The following is a 24,258-nucleotide window of genomic DNA, read 5'->3' as shown; positions in this document are numbered from 1 at the left end:
GAGGGCACCTCCTGGTGCTATTAAGCGGCGAAATCGGTGCGTATGCGTAATATTTAATTGCCTTGTTACACTCACTGTCTGCCTGCCTTGGCTTCCACATCCACAGTTCCGTTCATAACGCCAATCAAAAGTCGATGCTATAAGCATTCAATTGTTTGCCGCCGCACTCACAAAAGCACATGTTCAAGGACCCGTGGGCAAATGATTCATGAGCATGAATTTTTACCAAGCTTCCTCCGACAATTTGTATACCCTTGATGGGAGAAAAGCTTAAGCCACTTTGGCAGTCAGTTTGTTTTTTATTTAAAATGTATAAAATTATTAATACAACTTATAAACTTCCTTTTTCCATTATTTATAAAAAGATTTTGTTTATAAATAACTTTGAGTTGAAAATTCCTAAATTGACAGCCTTAGGTCCGATTTTCCATTTGGCAAATTATCAACCTCTATAAGAGTTTTTTTTATTGTTAAAATTTTGTTATAGTTGTTTTAAAGGACGTATTTTTAAGAAAGAACATTTCCTAGGAATTTTATTACCTTAAAAGCGTATGTAAACTTCGTTTCACAGTTGTCACTTTGCCATTTCTTTTTCGTTCTATTTCACTTTACTGATTTTCCCAATCATTTTCGCGAATGCGCCACCGAGAACAAAGCCATCCGAGGCAGCTCCCGTTTCCGTTCCCCCGCCCCCAATTTCATCCAGTGCCGCCACTTCCGTCGTCGACATCGTGCAAACAAATGCGCATAAAAATCCATTATTTTAGCAAACACAACACGCACACACACACACACACCCCGCCTCGCTTTTACAATGCCAATGCAGCTACAAGCAATTTTTTTCCCGTGCACAAAATAAATATAAAAGCGTTGAAACGAAAACATTTTGGAACAATATAAAAATGGCAAAAAAGAATGCTCTTGGACGCTGTGGGTGGATGGGGGTGTTGGGTGGTTGGGTATTTGGCTTAAAGTTGCAATGGGGTGGTGGGGAGAGAAAAGGTACAAGCCGTAAATGAGAGTGGGGTCAAGGGTTGAGGAGGCGGTGTTTATTGGCAACAGTGTTGCTATTTGTGTAAACGACTCGTAAAATTTTATGTTGAAGCTGTTTCATAGTAGTGGCGCTTTCGTTTTTTCATCGCTCCTCTGCGTTATTCCTACCCCTTCTGCTTTTTCTCTCCAGCCAGCGCATGTAAGGGGGTCAGGGGTCAGGAGTCAGCCTACAATTGAGTTGCATGTGGTCGTTGTTTCTTCTGCGGAAGGATTGCATACTTTTTGGGATTGCATACTCTGCCTGCATTTCGATGGGCAAATGGCGCAAATGGCGCAAATGGCGCAAATGATTGTAAACACTGATTACAATTATGCGGGAGGAAACTGGAGGTGTGTGTGTGTACGTTTATCTGCCCATTAGCCCCCATCCTTCTGCTGCCATTTTCTTTTCAATTTGTATTGTTGTCAGTTCCAGCAGAATTGACATCTATTTTATGTTGCAGCTGCATTTCAATTTTGCCATCACCCCCCTAGTCCACATGTCGGAATGGGGTACGGAGTACATGTAAATATTGGATATTGATTGCATTTCGCTTCGCCTGCCAACTTGTCAATGTCAACATGGTGGCGAAGAGGGGAAAGCGGTTGAGGCGGGGAAATGCGTGATAGATCGCTCAACAATGGCGCCAGCGGAAATGGGGAATACTTTTATTGAAATTCATTAGCCGAACGCTGCAATAGTTTTCATATTTACTTCCGTCCTGTCACATAATTTCCCATCTTCTTATTTTTTCCCTTTTTTTCTATTGATTCAATGAAGTGCAACTGACATTGCAGTTGGCTTCTCAATTTGGATGTAATTATGACTGGCACACTGGGATAAAATGTCCAACTGTCACCGAGAATCTCTTGAAACAGGGGTCCATCTATATGTCCTTCGACATTCTCTGCATTTTGAGGGGATGAGCACGAGAGCAAAGATTTAATTTGCTGATGAAGTTCGTTTGTCTGCAGTTTGCTCTCAATCTCCCTGCTATGCAAATAGCCAAATGTTGAACCTGTCACTGCTGGCAAATATGATCCACTACCGAATTGGTCGAGCTGGGAGCCCCTTGATGTTTGTGCTCCGCATTCTGTGCCCCAAATTAGAAACAAATTTGTTGGATTCAATCAAAAAAAGTTGATTAAATGCAGGCGAATGAAGATGGGTCCTTGACTGCCAATTAACATCAGTGCAAGAACACCAATAGATGTTTTCCGTCTGCCAAATGAATTTAATTTAATTTCAAATTCCTGAAGTGCGATCATCTCCTCCTGCTGAGCAAAAACCAAATAGATTGCCACCGAAACATCTGCAAAAACTATCTGTCTAGTGTGTTTTGTTGGTTCCTGTGGCTCACTTATCATCGCCTTGTACAAACAGAGTAAAGCGGGTGATTGCGTTATTTTTTGGCTGCTGCTTTCTGGTTTTTGGTTGCGTATGAAAGTACAACTTTTCCGCTACATATGTATAATATATTTGTTTTATCAGCAGGCGCCCAAATGTCTGCGTGCCAAAAGGAAATGGTTTAATCTTGTTTGCCACGAGTGGAAATATGGCCAGGGCAAAGGTTAAAAATAAATGACGCGTTTCGGGGACCCAGCACAAATGTTGTCAAAGGCATCAAAGTGCCTGCCCACACACGCTCGTTCACAATCACCCACACACCAGCAAACCCCCACACACATATGTGTAGGATACGTGCAGAGAGCGTTTCCAATTAAGCCAATCGAGCTGCAAAAAGCCAAAATGGACGGGAAAAGGATGTGGATGGGGGAACGGGAAGGGCGCGTAATTAAAATTTAATTTGCGCCCAAAATTAGACTATGAAATTTCAATAGGGCGCTCTGGATGTTCGCGAGTGAAAGGGCAAATATTGTAACGCCAAAAAAACAAAACGGTAACAAAGTAAATTAGTTAAATTTTGCAACGAAAATCCCTTTGATTAAACGCAGCCAAGTGGATGAGATGTAGCTGTGAGATGAGAAGCCCAAAGACAGAATCTACACGCATAAAATAAAATTCATGCTCAGTTGCATTTAGTTAATGGATATCTTTGGTTCTTTGCTGAAAGGATTATAAAGGAGGTAATATTTTTAATAATAGAGTATTTTCTTAAATATTTATCTGCTGATTGAAAAACATTAGCAGCTAAAGTATATTTTCAAATTTTTCTACAGAGTGTTTTTTAGTTCCTGTGATGTTCGTGCCCATTTAATGAATATTTTTGAGTCTTGACTAAGTATTTATATCAGGCCGAAAATGAGAAAATATTTGTAACAATATATTCAATTACTAAATTTAAATTTAATATTTAGTTAAATTTTTTTAATATTTTTAAATCTTACGTGAGATTATACCTATTCTATTTCTATTTACTTAAATAATTTCTTCCGCAAATTAATGAGCTGTTTGAATACGATTAGCAACAATAATGTTTATATATTACTTGCACAGTTTTTTCCCCCTGTTTTGTTTTGTAATATTTGCTACTTTAAGAATACTAATAGTATGCAACATTTTTCTCTGTGTACTCAAAGTTTAAATAAATATACAAGGGGCTGCTAAGCAGCCAAGATACAAGACAAACATGGCGACACATTCTCTTGTGCGTCCCCCTTGTTCTACATTCTCTTGGCAATCTGCGCGCATAAATTGTGAGAACGAAGTGTTTGGATTAAGCTGGGAGTTGTGCTTGCGGTGAGCTCGAGAGACCATGACCTCGCTTGGCCGCAGTGGCTGGAAGTGCACCACCACCCACTCCAACTCCACCTGCTGGCCAATTTATTTATTCGCATTTAAAACTGATTTATGTGAGGGGGCGAAAGCGACAGCTTCCCGCCCCTTTTTGGCCAGCAACCACGTGAGTTGCGTCTTTAATTTAGCTGCCAACGAAATCCCTCCCCCAGCCACTGCTTTCGCCACAAATGCATTTTCAATTGAATTTTCACTTGCTCCAGGAGCTCTACTTTCTCGTGAGCTGCTAACGATTTATGTGCCGTGTTCTGGCATTTCGCACCAACGAACTTCCACCGCTTAATTTCGGACTTACCTTAAATCTGTTTTGGCACAATAAAAATACCCGCACACTCCGCTAGGCCTTTTTTGCACGGATGCCAGGCAACTAGGCAACCAGGCCAAAAGAAGCCCTACATGGTGCACACTCTGGCAAAATCTGTTATCGCATTAACAATTTCCTACTAATTTCGACGCACAGGCAGGGTCGTTTTGTTGTTGAGAGGGGGAAATCCTGTAGATATAATTAAATTTCGTGCCAAACTAACCACCAGTTTGGGGAGTAAGTATGGCTGAAAAAGACTAGACTTAATGCCCTTTCCAGTGGAAATAATATTATTATTTATAATAAAAAAATATCATTTAATCATTTATTTTTATTAAATAAAAAAAAACTCAAATAAAATTTATATAGTTATGTTGTATTGTAAATACAAGCTAAATTACCAATTAAATATACTGCTTAGGAAGAGTATGACACCAGAGGATAATAATTTCATTAGAAAACATTTCCTGGCCCAGCAACAAAAATCAGGAACAGAAACCTTAATATTTCCCACTTGTATTTAAGTAATTATGCTGGAAAAAGTCCCCAAGCGGAAAAGCATAACTGATGCACGTTTGTGTTCGCTTGTCAGCAAGGGGGCTTAAATATTTGCCTTGTCATTTATTCACAAAAAGCTTCATTATACATAAACATGTTATTTATATAGCCATCGGCAATTCACAAAGCGAACTAAGCTGCTTGGCGGTCAGACACTCGGAGAAAGGGGAGGCAGGTTGAAATTGACAGGACATTGTGCCAAGGACTCGACTAAAGTCCTTGCACATCAACTCAATTGATGACCCTTTGGCAGTTTAACTGCCTCAACATCGCTTAATGTGCACTCCATCAACATAAATCACTCATACGTCACGTTAAACACGCTCAAACTTCAAATGACGTGTATTTAAACGGGGAGTGGAGGGGGCGGGCACTTGGCCATGGCCATGGCCATAAATTAATTAAGCCTGCCCGCTGCTCTCTCGAAGGTCCAAGTTCGCGGCCCCTCCCCAATTTTCGCTCCGCCCCCCCTAAAGCTGCAATTAAACTGTTAAAGCGAAAAGCAAACGGACGGCCAGCGATGGCGGCAACAGCAAATTACAACCATTTACAATTAATTTGAACAACACGCTGCCATGCAAATGGCGTGCCATGGCTCATAACTTCCAATGGCTATCGAAACCCACACTCTTCGAGCCATTAAAAAAGGACCAAGCCAAGACCAACGTATTTTTGATTGCAAGTTTCCGTTAAATAATTCATTTTACTCTGGTCGATTAAACATATTTTAATTATTCAATGTTGCTCTACTCATTTCAAACAAACTGGGTTAGAGCAGCAGTCGGTCTTAAAATGTCTACTCGGTTGCAGTTCTTCTTGATTTTTGTGAGTAGAGAAGCTGACTATGGAGATTTCAATGATTGGCTAATGTTTTTTAATATAATAGCCTTTGATGTGTTTATTTTACCTAATAAAATGTGAAATGAAGTGCAAAATGCATAGGAAAATGGCAGCAGTATGTAAGCCTTGGACTTAGAGACCTGTTATATCACTGATATACATTCTATCAGGATTTATCCATCAGATGCTGTCAGTTGACACGCCCCTGTTTGGACAAAGGAAATGTCGAGTGCAGAAAAAGCCTTAAGTTGCCAGCCCACCGAAAATTCAACTTTGCCGAACTCTATACGATTAATATGGTGAGCAGGTAAATTGAATAAGGCCCAGATATCTAATTCTCTCATCGCAACAGTGCATTGAGGAGTGCAACTATATAAGCTCCGGCTATATTGAAATCGATCCACCCTATCGACTGGATTTGGCCAACATTCGCATCAATCTGAAGACCATTGCACCGCAGCCTCAATTGGAATCGATTCCATTCCTGGTGGATGCCTATAACAAGTGTGAGCTTTTCCGATCGGTGCACGGCGGACGTTTCACTCTCCACCTGCCGGATATTGATTTCATCGAGGAGTCCTGCAATCCTTTCGCTTTACAGCTCACTGTATGCATACGCATTCATGCCATGCAAAAGTGTCCCAGCCAATTTTTAGTGGACAGCGAGGAGTGTCGATTGGCCAGGGAATACTTTAGCCAGTGCGTTGGCGACATTGAAGCCAATCTCGCCTAGGAATCAACCCGAAATCTGTGAAAGTTCATACTGTGTCCTTTTGAAAACTTAAATTGGGCGCCTGCTTAAAAGTGTTGAAAAATAAAAGAAAAAGTCATAAAAGTCATAGATGAAATATGGCAATTTGACTGTCGTGTGCGGTGTGGGTGACTCTGCTCTTGGCTCTAGTGTCACAACTGCAAATTGAATCGCACACTCGCACACTCACACTCACACACACACACAGACCTGCTGGCATGTCAATGTCCTCTGCTGACTTTGCATAACTTCGTCTGCTGCTGTCGGAGCTCCAGATCCCCCAACTTCCCCCTTCTTCCACTATTAAAACTTGTTAGTTTTTTGACACTTTTTTTTAACACATGCACATTGCATGCAACATACTCAAGGGTATGCTCAGTTTGTAAAGCACTTGGATGTATTATAATTTAAAGGACTTTTAAATAGATTTCAAGAGGATATAACCTTTTAGCTATTTTAAAATCTAAAATATCACATCGCATATTTAAAGATGAACTAACTTCCATAAAATTAAAGAAAGGAATCTTAGTTGAGCTAAATGAGTAGTGAAGAATTAATGCCAACCAATGGTATATAAATTGTCAAAAGGTAACAAACTTTTTTGGCATTGCAGTCAGTAAAAATTATATGCCAACCTAATTTTTCACAATAATATATTAATGCCCCAAAAGGCAAGAGACATTTTTTTAGATATCGCAGTCACAAAACAACAAGTTAAATAATAAATAAATGCTATTAGCTGGCTTGTTAAAAAACAATGTGTTATCTATTTTAATAATTTGTAAATAGCATTGTAAAAATCCTCAAAAACTATTTCTTTACAATAAAAGTACAATTAAATTAATTAATTAGGTAAATTTCATTCGATCATTTCATAGGTTTGAATCTCTCTAGCCAAGTCAGCAGCAAAAGTTGCCGTTATATATAGCACGTCTGTCGGTCTGTCTTCGGGTGGTTTCACTGTGTTAGTTTTTTTTTGTCGGTGTCGCAGGACATGTTATGCAACTGGAATAAAGGAGCTGAATTTATGTGCCAGCTGGAGGACTGTGCCAGCAAGCTCTCTGCAGCGCCCTCTCCGTGCCAATGTGTCTGGCTTTGCAGCGTCAGGTTAAACGGGATTTATGTCCTTCAAGACATGCAGTCTCAGCCTGTTTTCTTAAAACAATTAACGTATTACGGCCTTCTGCCCATCACCCATCCTTGCCTCATCCCTCCTTGCTGGCAAATCCATCTTTGCTCCGTGTTTGTTCCTATGGCAGGCAGTGGGTCCTTTGGTCCTGATTTGCATTTCCAGCCCAGAGAGAAGAAGAAGTAGCAACTGGAGGCCCCGGGCCGACAATCAAAGGACTTTGGCTTGGCTTGGCATTTTTCTTTAATTACGCCCTCGAGTCAAATTAAAAGCAAATGATAGTTGTCTCCTTTTTCTGCTGCATCCTTTTCCCGACTTTGCTCAACGGGATTTTGCAGTTTACTTAGTCAAATCAAAGCTTTCAAGAAAATTGTTTTCCTTTCTTTCTTCTGGTCTGCTGGTCAAACTGCTGACCAAGGACCCAGTCCTGTACAGCGCAGGAACTCACACATTCATAGCTCCTTATTACATCTGGACTGCTTTGTTAGCTGCATGTCCTTGAGTGCACTTGAGTCGATGCCTTCGACTCTGAGGTTTTTGTGGCAAATAATTTGTGTAATTAAGTGGCCAGCAACTGCCCCGCACCCAGTTAATTGCTTATTTGTGTAGCTAATTAGTTGGGTATGGCCAGCAAATAGCTGGGCAAGATGGTGGGGCATCTCAATGGGATGATGATGCTGTCGAGAGAACGGCTCAGCCCACCTCATACACCAGTTTTTCCATTTTCCATTTCAAACAGGCGTTGTCTAGCACTCGTAATTAAAAAAAAGAGCCATAAAAGCGACGGGCGAACACAAAAGTGAGGCACGTGTGTCCCTCATCCCCGGGATGGTGACGATGATGATGTCCTCCCCCTCTACCCCCCCTGTCTCCTGCCAGACTGCATAATTCAGGATACTGCACCACGGCACCACTGCACCACTGCACCACTGCACCACCAAGCATAACAAGCTGGCGGGGCTGGCGGCGTGCAATCAAAATTATTATAATTGCGACGCGTTCGCCTTTGTGCGACAACAATGACTTCCGCTTCCGTGCTGAAATTCGCCTGTGTCTGCAGCTGCTTGTCATTCCATGTACCCACTGCATTGTTTTTTAATGGGAATGGCACAACGAGTGGGTGAAGGTGGAGTTGGAGGTGGAATTGGTGGTGGTGTTGGTGGAGCTGCAGCGCATTAAGTGCCTGCAAAAGACGGGCAACAAAGTGAACAGCCCAGGGGAGCAAAACGCAGGGGTTGGCTGAAAGATGGGTACAACGTGCTCAAGTCCTGGCCAAATGCAAAGCGCAAGGGGTTTTCCGGATGGAACATATTTTATGCAACCAGTTAGTGCAACTACAAGAGGGTACTCACGAAATGACCTGTCCTAAACTGCTGCTTCTGAATCTAATCAATCAATCAATCAGGCAGGCATTCAGTCACTCAATCAGCAGCCAAGTCAAACATCAAAACCTAATTCAAATAATTCAATTTGCGCTTGAATTAATTGTATTGATATTATGACGACTCTGATTATCCACATTACAACTTTGGCAGACCGAATTCCAGGCCCGGCCAAGTCACATTCTCCACTCAAATGTGGTTGGTGGCCAATCAATGAAAGTGCCAGACACACGCAACGTGCAATTTAATCAGTTTAATTAATAAGCAACAAGGGTTGAGCTGAGCTGAGTTGCCCCGGAAATTGAGTGTCATTGTTTGTCATGGGCATAAATAGCAGTTCTGATTGCCAATGCAACGTGGCTTATGTGGCCAGTTAGTAACTCTGAGTCTTGCCCCGTTAAATGACTTATTTATGACACTCGAACAGGTCACGAATGGACTTCATTTGTCTGGCTCTGGCTCTGGCTGATTTATCTAAATGAATTGTTACTGCCGCGCATTAGTCACAATTTCGATGGGCTGTTCTATCAGCCATTCGGGATTTCTTGCCTTCGGGCCTTACCATTTCGCTTTTCGCCTCTAATTGCCTCGCATGCGAGAGGTAAAGCCTGCCGTAGAAAACCCCTTTTTGCATATTTAGTGAGCTGTGCGGGACTTAGCCTTGTGCCGAAAAATATTCCGCTTTTGCGGATTTAAAACACAATCCTTAGTTTCGTGATCGATGGCCATTGACATTAAGGGTGCTAAGTGGGGCCATAAAAGCAAATGAAACTTGGCGGCGACTGCAGTTGAAGGCGGTCCTAGTTATTATATACAAATTACATACATAAACTCGAGTGGCCACTTGACTGCCATATGAATTCGCACAACACACACACCCACATACACACAGCGTTCAAGTGGGGCTCTCAGACACAAATATTACAATGGCAGCGACTACAATACAATAAATCAACGACTCGGGCAAACTCAGCAGCCCGACGGCCTGCTACAAATAAATGCATAAACTTCGAGTGTCAAACAACAAGGAAAGTGTGGAAAAAGTGGGAAAAGTGGGTAACGGTAAGGGCAAGGGTAAGCAGGTTGAACCGTTCCAGGCCATTTCGCTCGACAGTCAATGAGCTATGAAAATATGAAAAATGTAAGCGACAAAACGTGTCATTCATTGTCTATCCAAAATTTGCCGTTTGAAGAGGGATTCTGGAATCGGGCTATTTTGTCAGTTTACAAATCACTTTCCATGTGCAGTTGACTGGTCAACTGGCACTTGACAGGCGTTACGCATACGCCACGTGGGCCGAGTGGAACCTAATATAAACTATAGATATTAGAAATGTTTGCCAACTCATGAAATAATACAAGCACGCATCGATTTAACCTTTACAAGGCGTGGCCCATCCAAAAAGGGAGTCACAAAGTCTGGCAAAGAGCAGAAATCTGTTGAATATCAAATAACAATCACTTGGCAAGCTAAATATATCATTATGCCTAAGTAGGCGGTCGGTTGAAGAGGCGGGGTGGCAGCAGTTTTGTGGCAGCTACAAAAAGCTTAGCACATGCGAACATGCGAGGCAAAGAAATGGGGTCTAACTGGGTTTGGGAAGGGGGGGGTGAGATTTGTTTGTTGCCTTTCCTCTTCCTTTTTTCCATTTTCAGGGGTGGCTGTTTGTCGGGGCTATCCTTTTTCGCTTCCTGTGGCTGACTGCCTTCTTCGCTACTTGTTATAATCCTCACAGCTTGAATGTTTGCTTAGCACCGATGGGTCGATGATGCGGAACAGGTTTACAAAGTTTAAGCCCGAGAATCCTGTTGTGACGGTTCGTTCGGGGGACTCCTCTCGTTTGTTGGGTTTTTATGTAATACATTTGGAAAAATTTACAAATCATCTTGCATATTTGATTTGCATACGTGATTTTTCATCGCCACTGCCAATACCTTTGCCGGGATATCCTCCCGGGTGTTTGTGTGGGTGTCCTTGAGCTCGTTTGTATGTCGCCGAATTGCACAAGAGATTCACAAATTGCTTTCATTGATTGCCGACAAAGGCGGAGTGAGTGAGGTGAATGGGGACTTTGTGTGGCACCTTCGGTGGGTGAGAGTGGGTGTTGGGAAAGTGTGTGTGAATGGGAGCTCGAAGCGCTTCGACTGCCGGTGGGAATTTCTCTTAAATTTCCGTCAGCTTCTTCTTGCGCTCCGGTAAAGTTAAACTGCCGGCGAGAAAAATCCCTGGGACACGTTGCGTATGAGTAATGTTGCTGTGGGCCGGCAGATGAAGAGCCCAAACAGCATTTTATAACCGACCAGATGCTAAGAGCCGGGCCGCGACCAGTTGACCCACTGGATTTCCTACCGCTTCATACACTTGTCAAAAAATGTTCAACAAAGTTTTATTTTTATTTTAGCAATTTCTTTGTATTTGAAAAAGGTAACAATTTTGTGGCATTTCAGGCACTGTATTTTGAAAAGCCAAACTTATGTTTTTAAATAAAATTATATATATATATATCGAATTTCCTAAATTTGGCTTAATTTTAGTTTGAGTGTAGTTCCCCTGACCATTTGTCGTTTGTTGCGTGCCGTGGACGTCTACGTGAAATTATTACGCTGCAATGCATCATCAAAAGTAAACAGCAGCAGCAAAAGCAAAAGCAGCTTGGCACTAGACAGCTTGAGGGATGTGGAGCTGGGTGGGGTTGGGGATGGGAATAGGATGGCGGGACAAGGACGATACCCCCAAATGTGCGTCTGACATATTGGAGAGCGGCAAGAGCCGGAAAAGTGGAAACTGGACGATGGGCGGTTGGGAGAAACTATAAATTCAGACCAGAGCACGCAGCGCACAACAGAAAGTGAAAAAAAAATACGAAAATTACTTTAAACGGGCGTTAATTTAACAGTTAAACAATTCAAAGCCAACAAAACTAATGAACATTTAGTTAATATTCTGGCTACCATATAATAAAATAGGTTATATTTAAGAGTTTGTTTTCAAATTTACCATTGTCTCCATTATATTGGGATTAAATAAGCACAACGAAAAATAATAAAAGAAGAAATCCTGGATAAGTAGCCAGGAGAAGGCACAGAATTGAATGGATTCTGTGCGAAAGACGCATTCTTGTCTGTTTTGTGACAAGAACTTTTTACTCTCGAGTTCTTGTCGTCTTATGAAGCATATTCAGACTCTTTATTTTAATGATAACCCAAGAAGAGAACACGCGTCAATTTTCATTTGTACATTCTAAACAAATTTCTTCCGGTTCAGAAAATAAATGAATGTTGAAAGTGTGATTACCGTGAATTTCTTCGTTGATTAGAGATGTTTTTTTTTTTTTGTCGACTTTTAGAATTTTATGTTCTTTGTGGTATGGAATATCAGTTGTCCAGCAATGTAGGGTATCTTTTGGAGGCATCAGCAGTTGGCGAGGCACAGGATGGTGGACATGCCACTAAAATAATTGTATATCCCTGCTGGCTGTGCACAGGCACGCAAGGCCCTTAAAACATGGAAAGAAAGACAGAGAGAGAGAGAGAGAGGGGTAGACAGAATGAGAACTGGCTAAACAACAACGCCACTTCACGGCACGAGCCGTGCTGCAGGAGCTGAAACAATCCCATAAGCAGCACTCAGCGGCACGCACTTGAAGTCTTGAATCCCAGCATCCCGGGTTCCAGGGACCTGGACAAGTGGGCCAGCCCGGGCAGCTAAAACTGCAATCGCAGCTGGCTCCGGAACCCGGATCCTTGTCTATTTGCCTAGAGTGAAGGAGAAGACGGCGGTGAAGGAGGAGGACACTTCGCAGCTGGGGCAGCGGCAGCCTCTGCCGAGACTCGAATTTCGTTGCTACTGCTTATTTATTTTTAATATTTTTATTTGCCCTGTAAATAGGCTGCGGCGGTTTCGGCTCTGCTGTATTTACTTTCGTTGTTGCGGCATCGCTTTATTTTTGTTTGCCCGTGGTTTTCCGGCGGGGCAAATCTTTGCATTCCAATGCGTTTCAATTAAGTGGGCCGCCTCCTGTTTGGTCACGCAGAAATTAAGCAGCCCAGCAGGAATTCCAGTACAAGCGCTCTAAGTCCAGTCCGCATAAATCAGCTCCTAAATGGCAGTGCTGTATAATTGAAATACAAAGCCAATTTATACAGAACCCTATAAAAGCGGAACCGACGTCACCGGCATAGGGGAAAGACTTAAATAAAGCAGCAAAGTGGCAATCACGCCAATCACGCGTAATAAATCCTTGCGTGAGCGAATGTTTCCATGCACCCATTTGATACATACACTTGTTTGGCATTTGGCAGGCCAAACAGGCGGCGGTAAGGACGGAATAACGGCAGTCACGTGTGGCCGACGCACGCAATAAGACCAAGCAACTTTTTATACTCATCGTCTTTACCCGCAACGCAGGGAAACTCCCCAAACACGCATGAAAAGCACGAGTTGACAGCCAAACAAAAGCCGAAAAGCGGCGGTGGCCCATTGTGGGCGATGACAAACAGCAATTAAAAAGCCAAAAGGCTTCAATTAATCCTTGACCTCTTGATATCGAAGCAAAGCCAAAGCCAAAGCCACGACCTGCTGACCAACTGAACGACAAGCTTACAGAGAGAAAGAATATTCGGGAAAATAAGTTTCGCCTTGGTTGTGTTTGTTTCATTATTGGCACCCACTTTTAAAAGATTTTCTTGGCTTTCTTTTAGACAACACAAACATTGTTGGTGTACCATTACAAAGAAAATTTTTTTTTTTTAATAAGCCTTTTGCTCTTGAATGTTTGTCAGTGGTGCTAAGTGGGGAGAATGTCTCAGCAAGTTCTTACGTACATCGCCCTTATCATTAGGCAACCCAAACTTGTGGGCCTCGCCTTCCGCAACCCACAGGGCCCACATCCATTATCTTGAGCAAGCAGCGCGTGTAATTTTCAACCTGTAATTGGTGTAATTGAGTGCAAGTGCGGAGAAAATATTCAACATGCCAGCAATTAACATAAATTCTCCGCTGCGCGTACAAGAATAAAGTGAAAAAAAAGGGAGACGCGGCCAAATGATAATGAAAGAAGCACTAACACACACACACACACACACACACACACACACACACACACACACATACACTGACACACAAACTCTGATGAAGATAAGCAAATGGCCGCCAGTCTGTGAAGCGTTTATAATTGCCCGCGTTTTCGTTGTGTGTCTGTGTGGGTGTGTGAGTGAGTGAGTGGGGGTGTAAGAGAGGCTGTGTTGGTGTGAGGGCGTGACAAAATGCAGCCAGCGATTTTATAGAAAGGGTAGCATACTTACATGCGCAGCGGGCGGAAGTAGTTTATGTTAATCACAGACCCAGCATTTCTCCTCATCCATTTTTGCCATTCGTCCGATGCCATTTACTCACCTCTCATTTCGCATTTCTCCTTGCAGGAATCGGAGGCTTCCAGCGGTTCTCGGAACAGCCCAAATACACGGAGGTGAATCCCGCCGAGGACACCCTTCTCACATGCAAAGTTATCGACAAGCGCGGCACGTGCTCTTGGCAAAAGGATAACAAGGTAATTATATCTGCTCACTGGGCCCATCCATCGATGGCGTCAGTTTATAAACATTTTGATTAAACTCATAACTTGGCCAAAAGTCTCACCGAACACAAACAAGCAAACTTTATTCGCATACCAACACACTGGCACACCGACGTGTCCTGGCTAGAAAACTCATATCATATGCGTCGCGCGTCCTGCGGTTCAATTAAGTGTTGTTCTTTTGGCCTCCACATGTGGCGAATGTAATTTACACCCTGACCAGGACGAGTCAATAATGAAAGTTGACCGTGAACGGGGGAAACACGGGGTCAGGGGTCACAGGACCTGCGAACAGGACCCCAGACAGCCCTTCTTTGTTTGGCCGTTGATTAGAACACTGGCCGGCACAACTTTTAATCGAAAGTGCGTGACAGCAGCGGACTGAGCCCAATTGGATTTCATGCCAGCGTAAACATGAAAATATCGTTTGCCTCTCTTATTTATCAGTTGATCCTACAAAACAAAAGAAAAAATTGTTGGGTTTTAATTGATTGGTTTCTGCTGTCAATCGCTAGCCACTTTATATAGCAGTACTTATTGTAGCTTATACTGTGATATATGAAACCGGTCAACTTTCTAGAGTTTTAATTTTAAGTAGTAAAAAATAATAAGTAAAATATAAAGTTTTAAGCTCTTATCTTTATCTTTTCGATAAGAACATTTGTTGTTAAATTGAATATGTGTAGCCTGTTCAGCTTAAAGTTGGTTCTAGTCATGTTTTTTCAAAGTGGGCAGGAAATTTGTTTCTAACCTTTGTTTGCATACAAAAAAATTCCAATGTGAGATAAATCAACAATCTTATCCATTTCAGCAGACTCATAGTTGAATGCAACATAGTTATTTTACTTGCCATTTATTGATTTTAGTGTTCAATATAAGTATGACCCTTGTAGTTGGTGGTCATTTGTTATGGCCATTGTGGGCGGGCAGTTGATCCCAGACCTTGAGCGCCTTCGTTTGCATACCAATCCAAAGTGGCCTCATTATGGAAGCGCTCCCGGCGCAGGCGAGCGGGAATATGTTGATGGCATTTGTTATTCAGGGCAATTGTGTGCGTTTGAAGCATAACATTTATTTGCCACCCCCTGCAGTGTCTCAGCTCCCCACTTGTTGTGGTAGTTGCTTATGCAAATGCACACTGGTACCTAAGAGGAATGGTGGGGATCGGACCCCCTCGACGCCATTGTATGACAAAAATCAGAAAGCATTTCAAATGTCCTTTTTCATATGCTGCGCATCGCAAACTCTCGCTCTGCATCACATACTTAAATGTTTACATGCTTTGAGTCTCCACTCGAACAAGTTGAAGGAAGCGAACAGACGAAGGACGAAGGGCGAGGGTAAACCACATTTGCATGCATCGAGCGTCTCACATACACAAACAAGCTGATGTTGCTGTTTCGGGCTTCATTTAAAATTCTTCCTATTTTTGCATACTTATTCCACTTTGCTCCTTTTTTCCTATGTGTGCTTAACGTTTCCCAATTTCCTTCTTTTATGTATATATATATAGTAGTTTTGTCCATATATTCAATGTGTAGTTATCATAAGAAGTGACATTTGGTTTGTCCCAAGCAAAAAAAAAAAAAACGGGGAGCGGAGAAAACCTATGTCTATTCACGAGTTGCATTCTAATTTAGCCAAAGGATGTTTGTGGAAAAATTTTCAATTCTATCCATGCCTCATCTGTGTTTTCTTTGCAGTGCATTTCCTGATAATTCCAAAGCACAAATGGAGATTATTCGAGTATGGTATCAACAACCAAGCCCAGCCATTTTAATAAATGTAAATCTTGGGCATCGCACATTTTTATTCCCCTCGACTTTTTTGTGTGCTTGCAGCTTCCATTTTGAAGTTAGAAAATGCAAAAAATTATGCCGATACGAATATCGATTGGAGAATGTTTTGGCAGCAATAGCTGCATCAATGGGCCAGAGCCAAATATTTGTTCGGTTTCGGATTTTTTATCTGCTAGCCGAAATTGTTTTCCTAGCAGCTTGGCAGCCCGGCAGCTCGGTCTTCTATTGAGCTCATATCTTTTGTTGCCGCAAAGCCGCCCAAACTTAACTTAACCCTTGTTGACCAGCGACCGCCCATTGATTATTCCCTGCGGCCTGAGGTCAGTGGAGTCAAATGGCATAATATCTCGGACATTGGACATCTGACATTTACTATATGCGAGCCGCAAGCTGTGTTATAAAACAGAGATACTGTATTTTATGCTGGCTGGTCAGTCATCTCAAGGTAGCCAGATGCATGTCGCACTTTATTTTATCGGCTTCGGTCTTACAAACAAAATGCATTTGTGGCCATTGCCGGTAATTTAAACACTAAATATCAAATGGCAGGACAGCAGAGATTAGATTATGCACTTGCCTTTCCTTTCGTTTACTTTTAATAAATTTGAATGCTCGTTTTAGCCGATTGTTGTTATTGTCCCTGGTGCGGGCAATTCAATGTAGCAATTAATTTAACCCATTACGCCACTAGCAACGCAGACAACGCTCAAAGCCGAAATGCAATTAAGCAGCTCTGTTTCCGGGGGTTTTGGGTGCCTATTCCCATAAATACTTAAATGTGAAAGATGCCACGCTCAGAGATCACTAATTGTAATTTAATTTCCAATTAGCAAACAAACTAATGCCAATTTACAGACAGAAGCGACTGGGACGACGGCTGAAAATGGAGTTAAATAACACGTAGTAGAGAGGTGGAGTTTTGGGAAGGAATTTCAGGCAAAGACCACCTCCTGTGCTCCTGTACTCCTGTCCATCTGCACGCCGATTTGTCTGTGAATGTTTGGGCAAATTGGAGACCAAATTAGACGCCTGACTGCATCGAAAAGTTAAACATGCTAAACATGTCGTAGACAACGCCCAGTTCATTTCGACACCATCGTCGTTTTCCTCCCTATCCATATCCTTTCGCTATTATTTTACACAGAGAAAAATGTATGAACTTATGTAAAATGGTTGGTAAAAATAAAAACAATGTTTTTCACATTAAAATCGTAAACAAATTATTTTCAAAAGTGCATTAATTTTCCAATTCGATAAAAAAAACAATGTATTACAAATTTGGAATTTTTATTTAACCCATGGCATAAAAACTTAACTATTCTCACTTGGAAAATATTTCTCAATAAGATGAGTTTTAAAATAAAACCATGAAAGTATGAAAATAAAACATAGGTATTTGGTTTAATAAGAAGGACTTTGATTACAGGTTTAGACTCTTTGGAATAGAAATGAAACTAAAGAGTGTAAGGGTGTATTTAGTATTGAATTATACTTAATACTGTCTGTAGTTTACTTTCAATTTAGTCATTCCGATTTCCCCGTGTGTAACTAACACAATCCACTTCTTTGCTCCCAGCCCGTTGGCATCTACACGAAGAAGTACGAGTGGGCCTCACGTATGCCGACGAGCGACAATGGGAATGTCCTGCATCTGGACCTCCATCCGCCGGCGGTGCAGCTTGGCGGCGACTGCTCCTTGTGGATCCGCTCGGCCACGCTGGACTTCGACGACGGCCTGTGGGAGTGCCAAGTGACGGCCAGTGATTTCACCACCCAGGATGCCCTCACCAGCCAGCCGGTGCGCCTTGTCGTACGTGGTAAGTGGATCGACTCGATTGAAGGGTCATTTCCCACACAGCGCATGCAAAGTGTCCCCCAATTCACCATAAATGCCCAGGACCTAATTGTTAAGGACACTCCCCTTCTGTTTGCAGTGGCGCCGCAGCGGCCGAGGCTCGAATACGAGGCGGTACACGTGCCGCCGGGACACAACATCACCGCAGACGCCGGCGCCCTGGCGACGGTCAAGTGCGTCTCGCATTACGGCAATCCGCCGGCCACCCTCAAATGGTTCTTGGGTAAGTGCCGAACCTGCATTCCTCCTCCCGACTACTCTCCACCAAATTGCTGTAGCTTTAAGTCTGCCAAGTGGGCACTGCACCCAGAGAAAAATGTGGCTCTGTATCCACTATATATATGAAGAGGTTCTTATTGCACTTTAAAATTCATAAATTTAATTTCAAGAATTGATTAAAGTGGAGATCATATGTCTTTTTACAGAGTGTTGCATGCACCCTTTTTTAAATTCTCGTATTAACTAGTAATATTCGCAGATTGAGTAATGGGTATTGACACACTGTCAAGTTATTTAATCAGTTTTTATGTTTTAACTTAGTTTATGAAATTGTTTTGAGTGGAGTGTGGAGCATAATCCCACTGTAGTGGTTATCCAGAGGCAGTTGTTAATGTTAATTAATTCGCATTCCCCGCTCACTCCTTTTATCTCTTTCCCTCCTTTAGGCGACCAGGAGATCTCGGCCATCCACCCGCAAATGAATGCCACCGAGCCGGATAATCCACGCACCTGGTCGGCCACCTCGGTGGTGCAGGTGTCGGCCATGCGGGAGCGCCACGGAGATATCCTGCGGTGCGCCGCCTCCCACGAGTCCTACACGGCCAAATCGGTGGTGGTGGAGGCGCGGCTGGACGTGAAATGTGAGTGTTGCGATAACGATGGGCAAACTCTGGTTCTGGCTCTGATGCCACACACTTGCATCCCGAATCGGGGTCACCCAAGCGATTTGGCTTAAAGTCGGACTCCAAGTCCGGGCTAAATGCTACCTAAACACAGATACTGCAGAAACAGCACAAACCCAATCCGAATCGGAGACAGAGAGCTGTAACAATTAAATTAACAACAATTTGCTGTAATTTCCTGTTTTGCTCAGCAATTCAAGAGTTGACTTGTCCCAGAGGAGCTCGACGTGCCCGGCTTGTTGACTCTGTGTGTTTCTCTAGTCTCTATTGCTGTTTCTGTAGTTTGTATTGCTGTTTTTGTTTTGCCTAACCAAGTTGAACGACTCCGTTTCTGTTTTCTTGCAGACGCGCCGAGCATCCGTCTAATTGGCTCACCGGAAATCGACTTGGAGGAGGACAAGGATGCCCTCGTGCTGCGCTGCGTGGCCGATGCCAATCCTCCGGCCAGCATCGTCTGGCGGCGAGCCGGTCGCTCCGAGATAGCCAGCTTGCAGGTGAGTCAGCCAGCTTCGCCCTTGTTTATGTTGCTCCAAAATTGATTCCCCACGCCGGGTATTTATCTAAAGTGTAGCAGAAATTTGTAATTGTATTAAATTGCCTGCTGATCTCGTTCTTTCACTTTCCACCTTTTTGCACGGCAGGAAACTCTGCAATTGCGTCCCGTCGGACGTCGCGATGCCGGATTGTACACCTGCCAGGCGCAGAACTCGGTGGGCACCTCCGAGCAGCTATCGGTGCAGTTGGATGTGAAATGTACGTATCTCACTATTTACCTTGGACAAAGTTTTCAACGAACTCGGCTTCCCTTCCCAGATGCACCCAAAATTATTTCAGCTGGTCCGGATCGACTCACCACCGCCCCGCTATTCAGTCCCGCCGCATTTGAGTGCCTGGCTGATGGTAATCCCCTGCCATCCTTCAAATGGGTCCAGAGGTGAGTCCATCGACATATGTATACACTGGGCGCTAAGCTCTTTTGGTTTTAGAAGAGGTTATTTCTACAAATTTCATTCACTAAATGCTATAAAAATCTATAGGACTTCTAATTTTTTTTTTGTTTTTTTTTTTTGCTACATTTCTTTCAGATTTTCAAGAGCTAAATCTACTTTTTAGAAAGCAGTTTCTTTAAGTGTTTATGTAATTGTGAAGATATCGTACTTGCGGTAGCCTTCCCTAGAGTTCCTCGGCAGTTTGGGTTGCATACTTTTGATAGCCTCTGCTTGGCTCCGTGGAAAACTTGACTAGTCTCTGCTTTAAGTTCTTGGCCCGTTTGTAAACTCCTCTGGTCTCGGAAATGGTTATTGTTGTCGGCTGAATAGCCGGCTCTAATTAAACTCGACTCATTCAGCGTATGCTTAATGTTTTGTCCCGCTGTATGCTTTAATTGTGTATGTTTAGGAGCCCCTTCGGGAAGTTTTATTTTTAAGGCTGATTTTTCTGTAAGAACAGAATTTTCCTCTTACATGAGCAGGTTTCCTGTTGCACATTTCCTTTTTGTGAGGCACCACGCCCATTTGCCACAAGAGCTGATGATATTTCGCGTAATTTTAATTAGCACTTTTCGGAAATTTTTTGAACGAGGGAAAACAACTTGGAAAAAGGTATGCTTTTCACATTCTTTAAACGGAGTACCCTGTAATTTATTATTTTAAGAATTCAGAAAGTTAGCAAGAATGAATGTGTTAATTTAATTTCGAATGTACTTAAATTTTTACTAATAATACACAAACATTTTATTGCATTCACTTATTGTATACTATTTTGGGTCTTAAATTTATACAATTAAATTGTAGACTCCATTGCGTATACCCTTTTTGTTGTTAGGGTAGCAAGAAACCATCCATAATACCTGCAGGATTAGGCTCCTTCCGTTTCTCCTTTCCTCGTTGATGGCAACGTGCATTAGTATGCAAAGCAGGCAAATTCTGTGGAAAAATCGAAACACTCCTCATGCATATGACTGTGCATAGCTCCCCCTCTTTCCCTCTCTCTCTCTCTCTCTCTCTCTCTCTCTCCCTCTCTCCCTCTCTCTGTGTGTCTCTTTCTGGCCTTTAGAGCTCTTTGACGCTGCCACGTAAGTACGTGATTTTTGTGATTCCATTTGTTTGCACTTGCCCCAGACAATCGGACTAGCATAAAACATACGCAGCTATGCCAGATCGTGATCGGGGGATATATAGGATATGGGATTCGGAATGGTTGTTATGCGAAGGTGTCGCCATCTAATAACGAATGCCACATGCAACACATTGACGTGTTGACTTAATGAAGCGAATGCGCGCGTGTTTATCAGAAATTAAATGTCAATTGTTGAAAACTAATTTCCACGCATGTTCTCCAAACACCAGCACCACCCACTCCACCACCCTCCAAATTAAATGGCGCGTGCCGTGCTGTATAAACAGCGGGAATCGTCTATTTGGGGCCATTTGGGGTAATAAATCAATGCCACGGAGTCAGCCGCTGACAGGAAAAGCGACGTATGCTCGGCAGCTCCTCAATCTCCACCTCCCAGGTGCCTTGGCCCAGTGTCCTTGGTGTCCTTTAACTGGGCTGCAAGTGCAACTGAGCTGGGGCGGACGCCTTGCAAATGAGGTACCCAAGGACACGACACAGGACACGGAGTCCTGTCACTTTGATTTACGTGATTTCTCCACTCTCCACTCTCTACTCTCTACTCTGCCTGGACCTCGATGAGAAGTGGAGAAATAGTATAGAACCCAAACGAATTGAAACGAAGAACGCTTGCCAAACTTTTTCGCCTTCGGAGATTTGCATTTGAATGGCTTTCTAATTTATTGCTTTTAATTGCTGGCTACCAAGGACCGACTTAAAGATCCCTGCTGCCACTTTAAGCGCCATGGCAATGAATGTATAGTATTTGTTGGCCCCCGTTTTTTCCTTCTTTTTGCGGCTGCCTCAAAAGAATCTGTGGGCAGACCGATGAGCCAGTAGAAGCCCAGAGCATTTCGCAGCCTGAAAGGCATTTCTCATATTAAAAATGTATCAAATATTTCTGTGAGCCAGCTCTTTGGCCCACTCACTCGTATGTGAGTCCGGACAGGCAGCCTGCACCGAAAAATAACTCATACGCATACGCAATTTTCAATATTGCCAAGCAAGGATTGCAGCATCAGCCACGCAGGACATTTGAGAGATGGCGGCGGTGGTTGAAGGGGAAAGAGGCGGTTTGGCCTCCGCTGAATGCATCAGTTTCATTTTGCACGACTGGAAGCAGCTCAAAGAGCGTACTGTAAAACATGCACCATGACCAGATGGAATTCCAATATTAGTTGCACATAATCATAATCAATTGCTGCTCCGACTGGGTCAACCCATGTGAATATTAAAGCGTTTTATTATTATAAAAATAATATATAAACATTTACCATTAAAATAGGTTATAAAATATATATAATAACTAAGTAGTATATAATAACTAAGTAGTTACTTTTGCGATTAGATTTTTTCATATATCTCTACAAATATTTAACAAAACATTTTAATATACCTTAAAACTGATGATGATCAGTGAGCGTTGTTCTCTTGACCTAACAAAAATATGGGTTTTAGGCAGCAGCATAAAGAAAAAAAGAGTTATGAAATCAAAAGGAAGAGTCAACTTATGGAAGATTTTAGATTTTCTATCCATAAATAAAATGTTCTATGACGGGCCATGACAACTACAAATCAAAGTTCCAAAGATACACTTTTTTTTAATAAGCTCCAGGCCTATTTCTTGGATTAATGAACGATTGCTTTATTTGCTCTGTAACTTGCTACGCAAACACTTGGCTGCATGCTCTGATTTTCTCAATTTACCTTGCAGAATGGCCCATGGATCAAAGTACGTGGAGCGGGGCTCGGAGTCCAGATTGGTCATCGACAACGTCACCTACGAGTACCAGGGCGAGTACGAGTGCCGGGCGACCAGCTACATCAATGGCCAGGAGCGGGTTGCCATATCCGATCCGGTGTCGCTGCAGGTTGTGGGTAAGTTCACATCTGCAGAGCTAGCTGATGCTGCTGCTGCTGATGCTTCTGTGTTTGTGGTGAGGCCATAAAAACCGCAAGCCACAAAATATGACGACAACACGGCATGGCTCGAAACATGCATTCTTTTGCACCTGACATTTGGGGCGGCACTGCCGCAAGGATTTGCCATCGGACTCGCCGGAAAGAGTATCACAGGCTAAAGAACGAACCATGTTTGCGGTCATAAATCTGCATTCCAGCTCTCGTTTGCTTTTTTCGATGTCAATTTTAGCCCGGACTGGGGAATGGAAACCAGTGTCATGGAGATGACCAGCATAGCCGCAGAGAAGGTGACAACGCAAGCGGACAAAAAAAGAAACCTATTCCTCCTCGGGCTACTCATTTAAGTCCTTCGCTCCCGTGCAACTAATGCACACTTAAAACAACTAACAAAACTCCATTAAAAGCTGAAGCCGGAAAGCGCCTGCGAAACATTTTAAGCGCTTGCGTTGCCACCGCTCCTCGTCGCTTTCCCCTCTCCACTTTCCCCTAAATTTTCCTCCATGGCCATGGCCATACAATTTCGCGGTGGCTGGCAACTTGCAACTGGCCAACGGACTAAACCAAAACGTAACACAAAATCAAAATGAACTTATGACCGCAGAGCCAGCGGAAAAAAAAATGGAGCTGCAACTGCCGGGGGCAAAAAACTGGACAGCAAACTGAAGGCGGAAAAAAATAGAAAAAACTCTAGAAAAAAGAGCAGCAAAAAATATTTAAATTTAGTGCTGAATACCACAGCACGTACATAATTTATGACCAACCAAGGACACGAGCAATTTAGCAGAGCCGGGACCAAAAAAAAATGAACAAAAATAAACATGCACACGAACAATATACATTATACACACAAAAAAGTCCACACCACTTTTATACATATCTACGTGTATGTTTGTGAGTGTCGAGCAACTAACAAAATAACTAACCAACTACGACAGCGTGCCAGAGTGTCAAAAAAAAGGAAGAGTTACCGTTTCTCATTATTCGACAAAAATAAATGTATTTTTTCTTGATTAAAAAGATACAGCAACGTAAAACTCATTAATAGCAAAAATAATGAACTATTAGTTTGACAAAAAACTTTGTATATTGTTTAAAGCAAATATCAATTAAATTTATAGGAATTCCATCTAACCAATTTCAATTGTTTTAAGTATTTTTCAAAATTGTTTTTGTTAGATTGAAAGGCTACTGAAAAATGTTAATCAATACAATGAAATGTACATATTTGGCTTAAATGGATGTATTTCTCTATTTAAATAAAAGATAAAAATTAGTACAACAAAAAACATGTAGATCAGAAAAAATACAAAATTTAAAGCATAAATAAAAAGTAA

The 24,258-nt window shown here is 42.5% G+C and overlaps 1 protein-coding gene across 1 annotated transcript in view; it reads left to right on the top strand.

The window, feature by feature from the left end:
* Window positions 1–24,258, top strand: part of LOC128266661 (uncharacterized) — a 74,644-nt gene that overhangs the window by 19,239 nt on the left and 31,147 nt on the right. The window contains 8 exon segments of the mRNA XM_053003324.1: window positions 14,176–14,303; window positions 17,706–17,946; window positions 18,064–18,207; window positions 18,650–18,844; window positions 19,232–19,380; window positions 19,528–19,639; window positions 19,700–19,820; window positions 22,716–22,879. Coding sequence (XP_052859284.1) covers window positions 14,176–14,303; window positions 17,706–17,946; window positions 18,064–18,207; window positions 18,650–18,844; window positions 19,232–19,380; window positions 19,528–19,639; window positions 19,700–19,820; window positions 22,716–22,879 — 1,254 coding nt within the window.

Source organism: Drosophila gunungcola, chromosome 3R (genome assembly GCF_025200985.1).
Source record: "Drosophila gunungcola strain Sukarami chromosome 3R, Dgunungcola_SK_2, whole genome shotgun sequence".
Classification (NCBI taxonomy): Eukaryota; Metazoa; Arthropoda; class Insecta; order Diptera; family Drosophilidae; genus Drosophila; species Drosophila gunungcola.
The sequence above is the reverse complement of the archived record's forward strand: the minus strand, read 5'-3'. Positions and strand labels throughout refer to the sequence as shown.